Consider the following 13,306-nt stretch of genomic DNA (forward strand, 5'->3'; position numbering starts at 1 on the left):
GAGGAGAGTAGAGGTTGAATTTTTAATTATTTTTTGTATGGAGTAGGGGTAGGTGGGTTAATAGGGGTGGAGTGAGAAATAATATAATATTGTTAGAATATTTCCATTTTTAGAAACAGGTCAAGTATTAAGGGACGGCCCGATAAGGAAAACAGGTCAAGTATTCTGGGACGGAGGGAGTAGTATATCTATAGGAAATACTTCCTTATTCTATTTTTATTATTATTTTAAGTTATCAGTTGGTTAGAAAGTGGTTACAATTCAGTTACAATTTTAGCTGATGTGGCACAATTACGTTGTATAATATTCTGTTTGCGTTGTATATTTGTATTGTATATAAGCTGATGATCAGCTCTCAGCATTGTGTGAGCTCATAATACAATATAGGAATCAGTTGATTTCCTCTAAATTCTCTCAAATTGATTTGAGTTTCTACATGGTATCAGAGCAATAATCTCTGATTTGAGATTGAGGTTTGCTCATTCTGAGATAAATTCGATCTGTTTTTTTTCAAATCAAAGCTGAGAGTATCTGTTTTACAGAAATTTTATTGCGAAATTTTCTTGCAATTCACAAGTGTGATTGCGAAATTTCTTGCGATAGTTGAGATCTTCTTCGACGATTGTTCAAAATTCTTTGTTTGTTCGAGTGATTTGATCATCAGAGATGGCATTTCAAGATTCTGAAAGCAATAATTCACATAACAACAACAACAATGGAGGTAACACTGATAATTGTGATCCGTTTTTCATTGCTAATTCAGATAATCCTACTTCTTCCTTAGTTGCTGCTGTGTTTACTGGTACAAATTTTATGAGATGGAGTAGAAATGTTAAACGTGCTTTAGTAGCTAAGAACAAAGAAGGATTTGTCAGTGGTGAGATAACAAAACCTGCTGTAAATCATAAAGATTACATGAAATGGAAACGTGCTGATTTCATGGTGGTTAGCTGGATTTTAAGTTCCATGAATCATGAACTAGCAGATGATTTTGGTTACATTGACACTGCTGCTGATTTGTGGGGAGAATTAAATGAGAGGTTTGGTCAGTCCAATGGCCCTCTGATTTATCAATTGAAGAAAGAAATTGAAAGTTTAACTCAGCAAAACATGACAATTGTTACTTACTATGGGAAACTCAAGAAACTGTGGGATGAAATGCAAAATTTGAGAGCATTTCCTAGCTGCACATGTGGTGTTATGATGCAATGCAGCTGTCAATTTCTGAAGAAGATTGCTGAGTTTGAAGAAGAAGATAAAATGATGAAGTTTCTTCTTGGACTGAATGGTAGATTTGATAGCACTGTAACTAATGTCCTTTCCATGGATCCCTTACCTAGCATTAATAGAGTATTCTCAATTACTCAGCAAATAGAAAAACAGAAAGAATTAAGTGAAGCAGCTGTGAAATCCAATGCTATGACCAGCAGTGCTATGGCTACTCAAGCTTATAGAGGAGGACAAAATCAATCTCAGAAGTATGCTGCTGGATCAGGAAAGAAAGACTGGAAAGAAATCAAGAAGGAGAAACTGAATAGGTTCTGTAATCATTGCAAAGGCAAAGGTCATACTACTGATCAGTGTTTCAAGCTTATTGGCTATCCTGATTGGTATAATTCAATCAAGGCTTCGAAGGGAACTGGATCTACTGGAAATAGGCTTGCAGCAAATGTTGGTTACACTGCTGATGATGCTGATGAACCTTTGGGAAATACTAACAATGACAATGACAGGGTGAACAATAAAATGCTGAATGCTATCTGTCAAGAAGTTATGAAAGTGATGAAAGGCAAACAATCTCAAGTTACTGAAACCAGTGGTTCTCATTCTTCTTTTGCAAGTTATGCAGGTATAATCTCCCATTCTTTCAACTGTGCTGTAACTAAACTGCATGATGCTTGCTTATGGATAGTTGACTCAGGAGCTTGTGATCATATGACCTATGATGAAACCATCTTGACCAATATCAGAACTCTGTCCAACCCTATTAAAGTTGGTCTACCAGATGGTTCTCAACTGACAGTAGATACCATTGGTGATACTTCTTTGACCAACAAATTGGTGTTACACAATGTTCTGTTGGTCAAGGGTTTCAAACATAATTTGTTATCTGTTGGTAGGCTGATTGAACACACTGATTTACAAGTCTTATTCAATGGCACTGGATATGTTTTCCAGGACCCTACTAATTCTGAATTGCTTGGTGCTGGAAAAAGAATAAATGGTTTGTATTACTATGTGCTGCCTTCCCTTGCTGGTTCCATCAAAGGTATTGATTCACAAAATTCCAGTTGCAATAATATAGATGCTGTGCCTGATGACAATGTTGATATTCTACCAAATAAGACTGCTACCAGTGCTTCTCAAGTTAAGAGTTCTGTAGGGAATAAAATACATTTGTTTCATGCAGACTAGGTCATCCTTCCTTGTCTAAGATGAAATGTATTGATGCTGAAAGCTGTAAAGGTTTTACTGAATACAATTGTGTTGTTTGTTACAAAGCTAAACATCACAAAATGCCCTTTGATGTCAGTATTAGTAAAGCTGTGGCTTGTTTTGATCTGATTCATTTGGATTTGTGGGGACCATATAAAGTCAAGAGTTTAGATAGTGCATCCTACTTCCTGACTATTCTGGATGATCACAGTAGAACCACCTGGACTTATCTACTTCATAATAAACTACAAGTTGCCAAAGTTATTTCTGAATTCCTAGCAATGGTTGAAACACAATTTCATGCCAAAGTCAAAAGAATAAGATCTGACAATGGCACTGAAATTGTGAAAGAATCTTGCAGACTTCTATTTGCTGACAAAGGTATTATTCATGAGAAAAGTACACCTTACACTCCTCAACAGAATGGCAGGGTTGAAAGAAAACACAGAAGCTTACTTGAAATTGCTAGATCTTTGAGATTTCATGCTAATCTGCCCAAGAAGTTCTGGGGGGAATGTGTCTTAACTGCCACTCATCTACTTAACAAAATTCCAACTAAAGTGTTGGACGGGAAGACTCCATTTGAGGTTTTATTTCATCATCCACCTGTCTATGACAACCTAAGAGTCTTTGGTTCTCTGTGTTTTGCTCACAATAATCAGATTCACAGGGATAAATTTGACTCTAGAACAAGAAGGTGTGTGTTTATTGGATATCCTGCTGGTTACAAAGCTTTCAAGCTGTATGATCTGGATTCTCACTCTGTGTTTGTTTCTAGACATGTAACTTTCTTTGAAACCATTTTTCCCTACAATCTATCTTCTCCTTCAATCACAAACTCTACTGCCTCACCTTCTCTTGTTCAATTTGGTATTGACTCTGATGTGATTGTTAATCAATCTGACAACAATCTTGATAATGATTCTTTTACCTCTCATCATTCTCCTATACTCACATCTTCTCTTCCATCTTATTCTTCTTCTCCACATTTCACTCACTCTCCTATTACTCATATCTCTTCTTCTACCCATGATCTTTCTCTTGATCATAACGATCTTTCCCCACCTCAGAATTCTCCTGTTGTTTCTCTACCTGTTGTGAGAAAATCTACCAGAATTATTAAACCACCTGTTGTTCTCAAGGATTTTGTTGGTAGTTATATTCCTCACAGAGATATTCCTCCTCACCTTACTGATAGTGAATCTCTTTCTTTCTCTGTTGGTTCTATTTTGGATGATTCACATGAATCTGACTATTCTGATACAGCTTGGTTGCTTAACCTCTCCTTGCATGAGTTTGACACTTGGGAATCCCTTGCTTTCTCTGTGTTTGCTTCTCCTACTGATCCCAAACATTACAATCAAGCTAAGCACAGTGATCATTGGATCAAGGCCATGGATACAGAAATTCTTGCTCTTGAGAGCAATGACACTTGGGATCTTACTACTTTGCCCAAGGGAAAGACAGCAATCAATTCTAAATGGATCTACAGAACCAAACTCAATCCTGATTATTCTATTGATAAATATAAAGCTAGGCTTGTAGCTGTTGGGTACCAACAGGTTGAGGGAAGGGATTTTAATCAAACCTTTTCTCCAGTTGCCAAATTAGCTAATGTGAGAATTGTGATTGCCTTGGCAGCCATGAAAGGTTGGATTTTGTGCCAACTTGATGTCAACAATGCCTTCCTACATGGCTTTCTTGATGAAGAAGTTTACATGAAACCTCCTGCTGGATACACTAAAGCTAAACCAGGAGAGGTATGCAAATTGAAAAGATCACTTTATGGTTTGAAACAAGCTTCTAGACAATGGAACAAGGAACTGAACAAGTTTCTCAAAACTCTACAGTTTCAACAATCCACACAGGATTACTCTTTGTTTACCAGAACTCTTAATGGTGAGTTTTTGGTGTTACTGGGGTATGTAGATGACATTTTACTCACATGCACTTCTGCCTCTCAAATTGAGGGTGTTAAACTGGCTCTAGATCAGGCATTCACCATCAAAGATCTTGGTCCCTTAGCTTATTTTCTGGGTATTGAAGTACAGAGAAATGGCAATGGGATATTTCTTTCTCAGAAGAAATATGTGCAGGATATCTTGATTGATGTTGGTATGGACAATTGTGATCCTGTGTCTGCACCTTTATCATGTGGTCTCAAGTTATCAACTGACATTGGTGACTTACTTGATGCACCAGATGTCTATAGAAGACTCATTGGAAGATTGCTTTATTTAGGCATCACTAGGCCTGACTTATCCTACAGTGTACAACACTTGAGTCAATTTGTGCACTCACCTAGGGTACCACACTTGCGTGCAGCTCTACATGTGTTGAAATACCTCAAGGGTACTTTAGATAAGGGACTCTGGTACTCTGCAGGAAACAATTTTGCTCTTTCTGCTTATAGTGATGCTGACTGGAGCTCATGTCAGTTCAGTAGTAGATCATTAAGTGCATATGCTGTGTTTCTTGATTCCAATCTCATCTCTTGGAAAACCAAAAAGCAAAGAAGTGTCAGTAAATCCTCAGCAGAAGCAGAATACAGGAGTATGTCTGCTGCTGCAAGTGAACTGGTTTGGATTCAAGGTTTACTTGAAGATCTTCAAGTTATGATCCCTTTACCTGTTAAATTATTCTGTGACAACATGTCTGCTGAACATTTGGCAAAAAATCCTGTTTTTCATGATAAAACAAAGCATTTGAAGAGAGATATGCATTATGTAAGAGAGCAAGTGGAGGCTGGTTTTATACAGACTGCTCATGTTTCAAGCAATCAGCAACTTGCAGACATCCTTACTAAACCATTGGCTTCATCTCAACACCAGTCACTTTCTTCCAAGCTTGGACTTATTTCCAAGGTCCAGCTTGAAGGGGGAGTATAGGAAATACTTCCTTATTCTATTTTTATTATTATTTTAAGTTATCAGTTGGTTAGAAAGTGGTTACAATTCAGTTACAATTTTAGCTGATGTGGCACAATTACGTTGTATAATATTCTGTTTGCGTTGTATATTTGTATTGTATATAAGCTGATGATCAGCTCTCAGCATTGTGTGAGCTCATAATACAATATAGGAATCAGTTGATTTCCTCTAAATTCTCTCAAATTGATTTGAGTTTCTACAATATCTAGTAATTCAAACAAACTATTAGGGGGAGGGTCCCAATTGGCCCCGGTGGAAGATCATCCCCTGAGTACGAGTATGAATTTATCATTTTAATATCATAATTAAAGAAAAAAGAAAATAAAAATTAAGCATATACGCCAATTGGTGGTTACTTTATACGCAGTGAGCATATGCTAATATGCTACTCCCTCCGTCCCATAATATAGTGCCCGTTTGACCAAAATCACGGTTATTAAGGTAAATGATAACATTGATAATAAAAACAATAATGATTTGTACTTTCAAGATAAAGTACATGTTAGTTGGCAAAAATGGAGAGATAAATTATAGATTAAAGGTGTGTAGATAATAAATAGGCCTAAAAAGGACAAAAATCAAGCACATGGGTTGAATAAAAGTCAAAAAGTACAATTTTCAAAGTAAAAATTAATGGTTTAAAATAGAAATAGGCACATCATTTAGGGACACCATTTTAGAAAAACAGGCACTATATTATGGGACGGAGGGAGTATGATGCTTATAACTTGCAAATGGGCATAAAATTGTATAACGGAACCACCTTATCAAATTAAGCTTTCTTTTTTCTAAGTTACAAAAATAAAATAAAGTTTTGACCTTTAGACTATACTATAAAGTGTGATACATGTATGACGGCTTTACCAAAAAAATAAAAAAATAGAGAGAAGATTTGAAAGGTATTTTTGATCACAAAAATAAAACAATTGTAAAAGTATCACCGTCTAACCAATTGAATTGTCCAAACCAAGGACAACTTTAAATTCTTTTATTTATAGGATTTTCTATATATTTATTCTTTGAAGAAAAGGAATAAAAAAAATTTAATAGAAGATAGTAAGGATATATTCGTAATTGAATTGTTGATCATGTAGGTTCTCTACGGCTTAATCTTCATATTTGTGTTGAGATTCTACTGGGTTTGATTATGAATTTGTTCTCAAGGACATGTTTGATGTATCTAGGTGTGTTACAAGGGGTGTTAAGGTTACACACTTACACGGGTTTTCATTGCGGTACTTTAATAGAATCAAGTTAGTTAAATGTCAGACAAGTCTCCTATAAAACCGTCACACGTATAAAATCGATGATATAACCTAGCATAAAAAATATACGGTTTTTTCATGAAATGCCCCCGAGGTTTGCAAAAACGCACCAAATACCCTCGTGTCTTTCGAATCACATAATATACCCCTATTTTTGCCTAAGTTTGCACCAAATACCCCTAATCCGACCTTCCGTTAGTCCTCCGTTAAGTCATGTTTATAATTCACAGAATGCCCCTATTTTTAAACTTATTGCACAATATACACCTATTTGTAAACTAAGTTGCACTAAATATCCAAACTGCTTTTTTTTTTTTTCTTTTCTCTCCATCCCTTCCTTCTCTTTTCCTGATCCATCTTCTCCGGTGCACTCCATTGTTCTACAACCGCCAACATAAGAATCAACGTGCAAACAATCAAATTCGAAAAATCAATTACTTCCATTCACACTAATCGCCCACAAATTGGACTGAGATTGGAGAAACAAGAAGGGCGGACCCAGAGAAGAACATACAGGATTGAGCTACTTAAAACACAAAGGCTGCAAGAATTAAACCACTTTATCAAAGATATTCAGATCAACAACACTTACAACAACATTTACAGAGAATTCCTTAACTAAGTGCTTCATACTATCTTAGTAGTAAGTCAGAAACCTTAGAATTAGAATTCGATTCTGGAAATCCACCACCATAAATCCATAATCAATGTCTGCTTCTACATTGACTCCCAATTTTCTTCAAACAGTCTCCACTCAATTTTACTCACTCTCCCAATTCCCAATTCCCAACACCCTCAACTTCTCGAATTTCATTCAATTGGAAATCAAAATACCCAATTTCGTCAAAATCAGCTTCAATTCTAACCCTAAATGCAGCACTTTTTGACCCTTTTGTGCTTCAAATTGCAGAAACTTTTGAAGACTCTCTCTCCTCTTCATCTTCTTCAACTCCCTTACCTTTGCAGAAACTAAGGGATTCGTCCTCTGAATCCCTTCTTTCTCTATTGCTCGTTGCACTTGAGTGGGTCAATGAATCGACGGTGCAACCGAGGATGTTGAACCCTGGGCCGAGATCGGCCTCCGCCGGCGACCAGAGAACAGAAATCGGACGCCGTCGGCTATCAGAGAGCAGGAGGAAGAACAACTTCGTTTTTTGCACCGCCGCGAAACTTCCGCACCACCGGAGAATCGACAACCTTCCCAATGCGGCCACCGGAGAACGACCACCCTCCGCGAAGCCAAGTCGACCACCATCAACATCTGATTTAAGTGAGCCTCCGGATCACTGTCGGCGACCAGAGATCGGCCTCCGCCGGCGACCAGAGAGCGGAGATCGCACGTCGCCGGCGACCAGAGAGCAGGAGGATCTACCCAGAATTACTGGGTTTCGAGTAGGTTGAAGCTTGAAGAACAGGGGAGAGGAGAGAGAAATAGAAGAATATGAGATTTTTTTTTTTGAGTTTCTGTCAAAGGGAAGGTAAGTAAATGGGGGGTCATAACACAATTAAGGGCAAAATAGTAAAACTCCACTAACGGTAGACTAACGCCGTTAACTGTTAGGTGCATCTCATGAACAGTACGGATAAATAGGGGTATATTATGTTAATCGAAACACGCGAGGGTATTTGGTGCGTTTTTGTAAACCTCGGGGGTATTTCATGAAAAAACCGAAAAATATAAGTATAGGCTAACAAAGTAAGTAGCAACGCGATGCCACATATTTGCCAAACAAAAATAAAACAAAAAAACAACGCGATGCTACAAGAGCCCAAATTGCCTTTCACTGAAAATTTCACTTAAAAAATTCATCAAAGTTAAAATGGATATGTAAAAAGTTCAACTTTTTAAAATTTAGAACACTATTTATTGATATTTTATATGAATATTGGGTATAATATTTTTTTTTTCTATAGACAAAGTTAACACATTAATAAGGATATTACTTCGTATATGCATTTTATAAAAGAAACTCCAAATTCTCAAGTGTTTTCTTATAGAATAGAGACGACTTTAACAAAATAGTGGCTTTTAAAACTAAAGTAAAATATCTCAACTTCTTAAGGCTGTTTGAGGGTAGTGAACATGAATTTTGAACACTTATTATAGTTTTGTAGTACAATAAAGTTAGTATGGTAATTGTGGTAATGAAAGGCCCATGACCCAACGGGGCCCTGTTAGGCTAATGAGTAATATGACTGTGGCAGTGTGGCCCGTGGGTTCCTACTTTCATTTCCTTCACCTTGAAGGTTTCTTATTTCCACAACAATATCCCTTTGAGAGTTAGGCGTCTTGGGCTTTATAGAGCCTAATAGTAGTACGGACTAGTAGGGAAGAGATATACCAAAGTATGTAAGGAGCTGTCAAAATGGTGTGGCCCGTGTGCGGTCGTCCTTTTAGTCGGTTTTTATCGGGTCGGGTTTTATTGGAATTCAATTATGTAGGATCAATTTTGCCATATTCACATCAGCTAATATGGGCTGATTTTTCTCGTTTTTGATATGGTCTGGATGTTTTTTGTGAGTGCTTTTTATTTTTCTGGTCTGGTATTGTCTGATTCTTTTAGTTTGATTTAAATTTTTATTATTTGTATGATTTTAAGAAAAATAGGTATGGAGTAATAAACAATAAGAATGAATGAGAATAAGCTGCAGGAGAATATAATTTGCAAATTGCATGCAAAATCAGGTCATACACTCATCTCCCAAACTTATATGCAAGTCTAGCTTCATGAATCACGGGTAGACATATCATAAAATTACTACCCCGTACTAACAATTTTAAGACTTTTTCCACTTTTGTTCTTCATTTTGACCCTTGCTTGGTAGTTACCCTATTACTTTATATTTGTCACAAAAATTGTACCAAGTGTAGAACTTGAAGAATGATACAGAACAAAGGAATGGATTTATGGTAAAGTGGTATTATTTGTTGGCCCACTCTCCGTATACGACTTCAATCTATATAGTTGTAATCTTCTATAACTAGGAAAATTTGCCAATTATTACCTAGCAAGCTCTTTATTGAGTTTGTGAATTCTGGTGTTTTCTTGTGGGTTGAAATTCCTTCTTTCCACCTTGATCGATTTTTCTTCAGATTTCTTGAAGGGGATATATCTTAAATAAATTACATGTCATGCTTTGTAAGAAGCTAGATGATCGAGCATATGGTAATGACATAGACACATAATGTATTGTCTAGTTGTCTTGTAATATTGATAAATCGGTTTAAGGAATACATAGCAGTGTAAACATGATAAAATGTGCTCTCGGTTTTGAAATTGCACTTTAATATTCTCGTGTTTTGCATAACTCGATCATTTAGGTGACAAGAGATTTAACCAAATACTAACACCATTATAGTGACGGTTTTCAATTCAGTAAGTTGAAATTGTTTTGTAATATTATATGGAGTAGGGTCACCAAGGTGCATATTATATGCAAAATATTGTCACGCTGTACCTTACGACACCAAAGTATATATCTATCTATCATCTTCGGGGATATTGGTGTAATTCTCCTACAATATCAAAAAATTGGTTTCCTTTGGACTTTGGAGCCACTTTCACATCATAACAACCAAATAACACACTTGCAATTCACATCAGAAAAAGAGGGTCACTATATAAATATGTCCCAGGTTCGAATCTCCCTCCCCGTTCATATTCTGTAATTTGTACGGAGTAATTTGTAATTTCACGAGGCTTATTCGTACAGAAAAACAACAACAAAAATATGAAAAACCCAAGTGTTTCCAAAGTCCAAAGATTGTGTTAGGATTCACTTTCATAGAAGCTTATAGACTTAGCTGTGGGAAGGGACCCTCCTATAAAAGCAAAAAGGGACTAGTGATATAATGATATTTTGGACCAATTACTCTCTTATGAACAAGGCCAATCATTCATTTCAAAGTGAGTCAAAAGTAGTCTTAAGGATCTCTCTTTCTTCATACAAAGTGTTTGACAATTCTTAAGCATAATCATCATTTTCTTAATCTCTAATTAGTCTTATCTACAATTACCAAAAATTAAGCCGATATCATAGTTAATTGGTAACTTTTTTTTTCAATCTAAAGGTAAAAAATGTATAGTTGTAAATACTTATAACTAAGCCGTTCATTATGTGTGACTTTTATATATATATATATATATATATATAACTAAATCGTTCATTATATGTGTAACTAAATCGTTCATCATGTGTGTAAAAAATAAGTATAGTTGTAAAGGATCATCATTTTTTTTTAATACCTTTCAAAAAAAAAAGTGTGACTTTTTATTAATGAATTTAATTTTAGTTTCAAAAAAAAGTCGTATGACTTTTTATTAATGAATTTAATTTTAGTTTTTTAAAAAAAGTTGTTCATTATGTGTGATTAAGCTTATTCTCTTCACATGATACTTACTAAAACTAAATTACGTTTACTTAAATTATTTTTACTGTACTTAACTTATTTTTACCGAATTGAATATGTGTATTTTTTTTTTGTAAGGTGAAGAGAACAAGACACTCTATTAGAGTAATTTTTAGATAATTTGTTAAAATCTAGTCGTAGATGGTATATGTATCTAATATAATACTCGATAGTTTTCATGCCTTATTGAGTGTTAGAATATGCCTTGAATCGGTCAAACCCCTTACTGTAACGTCCCAACACGAGGATCTCGGTATCTGTTATTGTACACTATCTGTTTTGGACCTATTTTTTGGGCTTTTCCACATATGTCTTGAGAGTATTATATAAACCATCTAGGTCATAACCTAGTTGTATTATATAATTTATCTCCCCAAGATCAATAAAACTTTCATCAATCTCCTCTGTATGTGGATGTAGCTAACACATCGTTAGTAAACCACGTTAAATCTATGTGTTCTTATTTACATTATTTATAATCTTTCTTGCTTTTGTTATAACATTGAAATATTAGGTAAAAACGTACTCATTTTAAAACACGTCACTAGCTAGGGTGGAAGTTCTATTAATGTTTGAACTTACTAACTTGAGAATCGTCACTCTATTAACAGAAGATTTCTACTATCATTGGCACGAGGTATAATAAGACGTTGAATGGTATAAAAATGTTAGAAGAGAAGCATTATAATGATAAATAATAAGTATGTAATTGGAATTACCTTTGGCAATTGAGAAATTTTCAATGTAATTTAGCTTTTGAGGTAGACTTTTTATCATTATGCAAGTACATATTTCAATCTAATCAGTTATCTAATAGCCAATAAAAACATAAAGACATAATCCACGTTTCACATGATTATTCATCATCTATTTAACATTACGTAATAGATTTATATTGTTAGTTGATCACAAATTGAAAGACTGAAATTATAAAAAAGATATCAATATCACTATTAACATTGTCAATACGTCTTTTACATTTCAAATTGATAAGGACTTAATTATTTAATTAAGTTGTGAGAAAGAAAATATAGTGCTTTTTTAATAATAGTTCATGAAAGAAAAACAAACTTTTATTTAAAAAAACTTTGAAAAATACTAGAATTTAAAAGGCACATTAATTTACATTTTTCTAAAATAGGGATCAATTCCTCCAAAGCTTAAGACATGACAATTTGAGTGAGTGAAGTTTAATTTTATGAGCAAGTTGGCTCGTCTTGCTATAAAAGGAAATGTTGAGCATTAGTGGCTTAGTGCCAAAATACATAACAAAAAATAGAATTAGTTTAAAAAAACTTTTTAAGAAGGGCCCACGCCATATTAGTCATTTGGAAGTTCCATGTAACAGCCACAAGCCCACAACTACATTCAAGTTCTAAACTTCATTTCTAACAACCATACAAACCTACCAAAAAATATACCCAAACCTAATATCAAACCAAAAAATATCTATACACCTATCCTTCAATCAATAAGTACTAAGAGTAGAAAGGGAACTAAGTAGTACTACGTAGTAATTAGTTATTTTTATTTTTTTAACAAGTTAATTCATTGAGCAAAATCATACGACATTTATAAAAAGATTTTTATCTAACGAGTATAGTACATAATAATTGGATAAAAAAAACGGTAATAAAAATAAGATAGTTGCATAACGATTACTCTTTATACCTCGTTTTATATTGCTGCCTTTTACAGTTTTTTTAACGAGGGGGTATGTTAATCTGTTGTAGAAGTGGAGATCATTTCCTTATGATTTGATAAGATTGACCTTTTTTTTCATCCCATATACGGAGTAGTATAAATCGTACAAAAGAAAGAACTTGTACAGTTCTACTAACTTAATTCACAAAAATCAACTAGAACAAAAATCACAATAGATTCACTCACTTTACTCCAAAAAGAATTTATTACAAAAACAATACTTCGTATATAAAAACATGACTAAATTTAAGAGAAATAGTCGAAAATAGCCAAAATTTTAAAGAAAATAGTAAGTAAATAAATTACAAAGTACAAATTAGCATGCTCTATCATGCTATATTTAATAGTTTAATCGTTAATATATTGAAACATATTCACATTTGGTACGATTTTTGTGCGTGATCCATCCTAATAAGCCCTCTCATTTCAAGTTAAAAATAGATTAAGTTACCAAAATAATTCTAAATTAGGAAATTAGCAGAGGGAATACAATATAATATACTTCGTACTACGTACTCTATATCAAACAGTTTCCCCTTAAAAAAAAATCACTACGATGT

General features: G+C 34.5%; 1 protein-coding gene across 1 annotated transcript; it reads left to right on the top strand.

The window, feature by feature from the left end:
• The first annotated feature begins 666 nt into the window (after window positions 1–666).
• LOC110796988 (uncharacterized) lies at window positions 667–2,415 on the top strand. The gene has a single exon (XM_022002084.2). It carries the CDS (start codon window positions 667–669, stop codon window positions 2,413–2,415), a length of 1,749 nt encoding a protein of 582 aa, XP_021857776.2.
• Window positions 2,416–13,306: the final 10,891 nt, after the last annotated feature.

The sequence above is a fragment of the Spinacia oleracea genome, chromosome 3, assembly GCF_020520425.1.
Source record: "Spinacia oleracea cultivar Varoflay chromosome 3, BTI_SOV_V1, whole genome shotgun sequence".
NCBI classification, from domain to species: domain Eukaryota; kingdom Viridiplantae; phylum Streptophyta; class Magnoliopsida; order Caryophyllales; family Amaranthaceae; genus Spinacia; species Spinacia oleracea.

What these genes read in the sequence shown, in the direction of transcription:
- LOC110796988 (XM_022002084.2), top strand. Translation starts at nt 667, where the DNA reads ATGGCATTTCAAGATTCTGAAAGCAATAATTCACATAACAACAACAAC.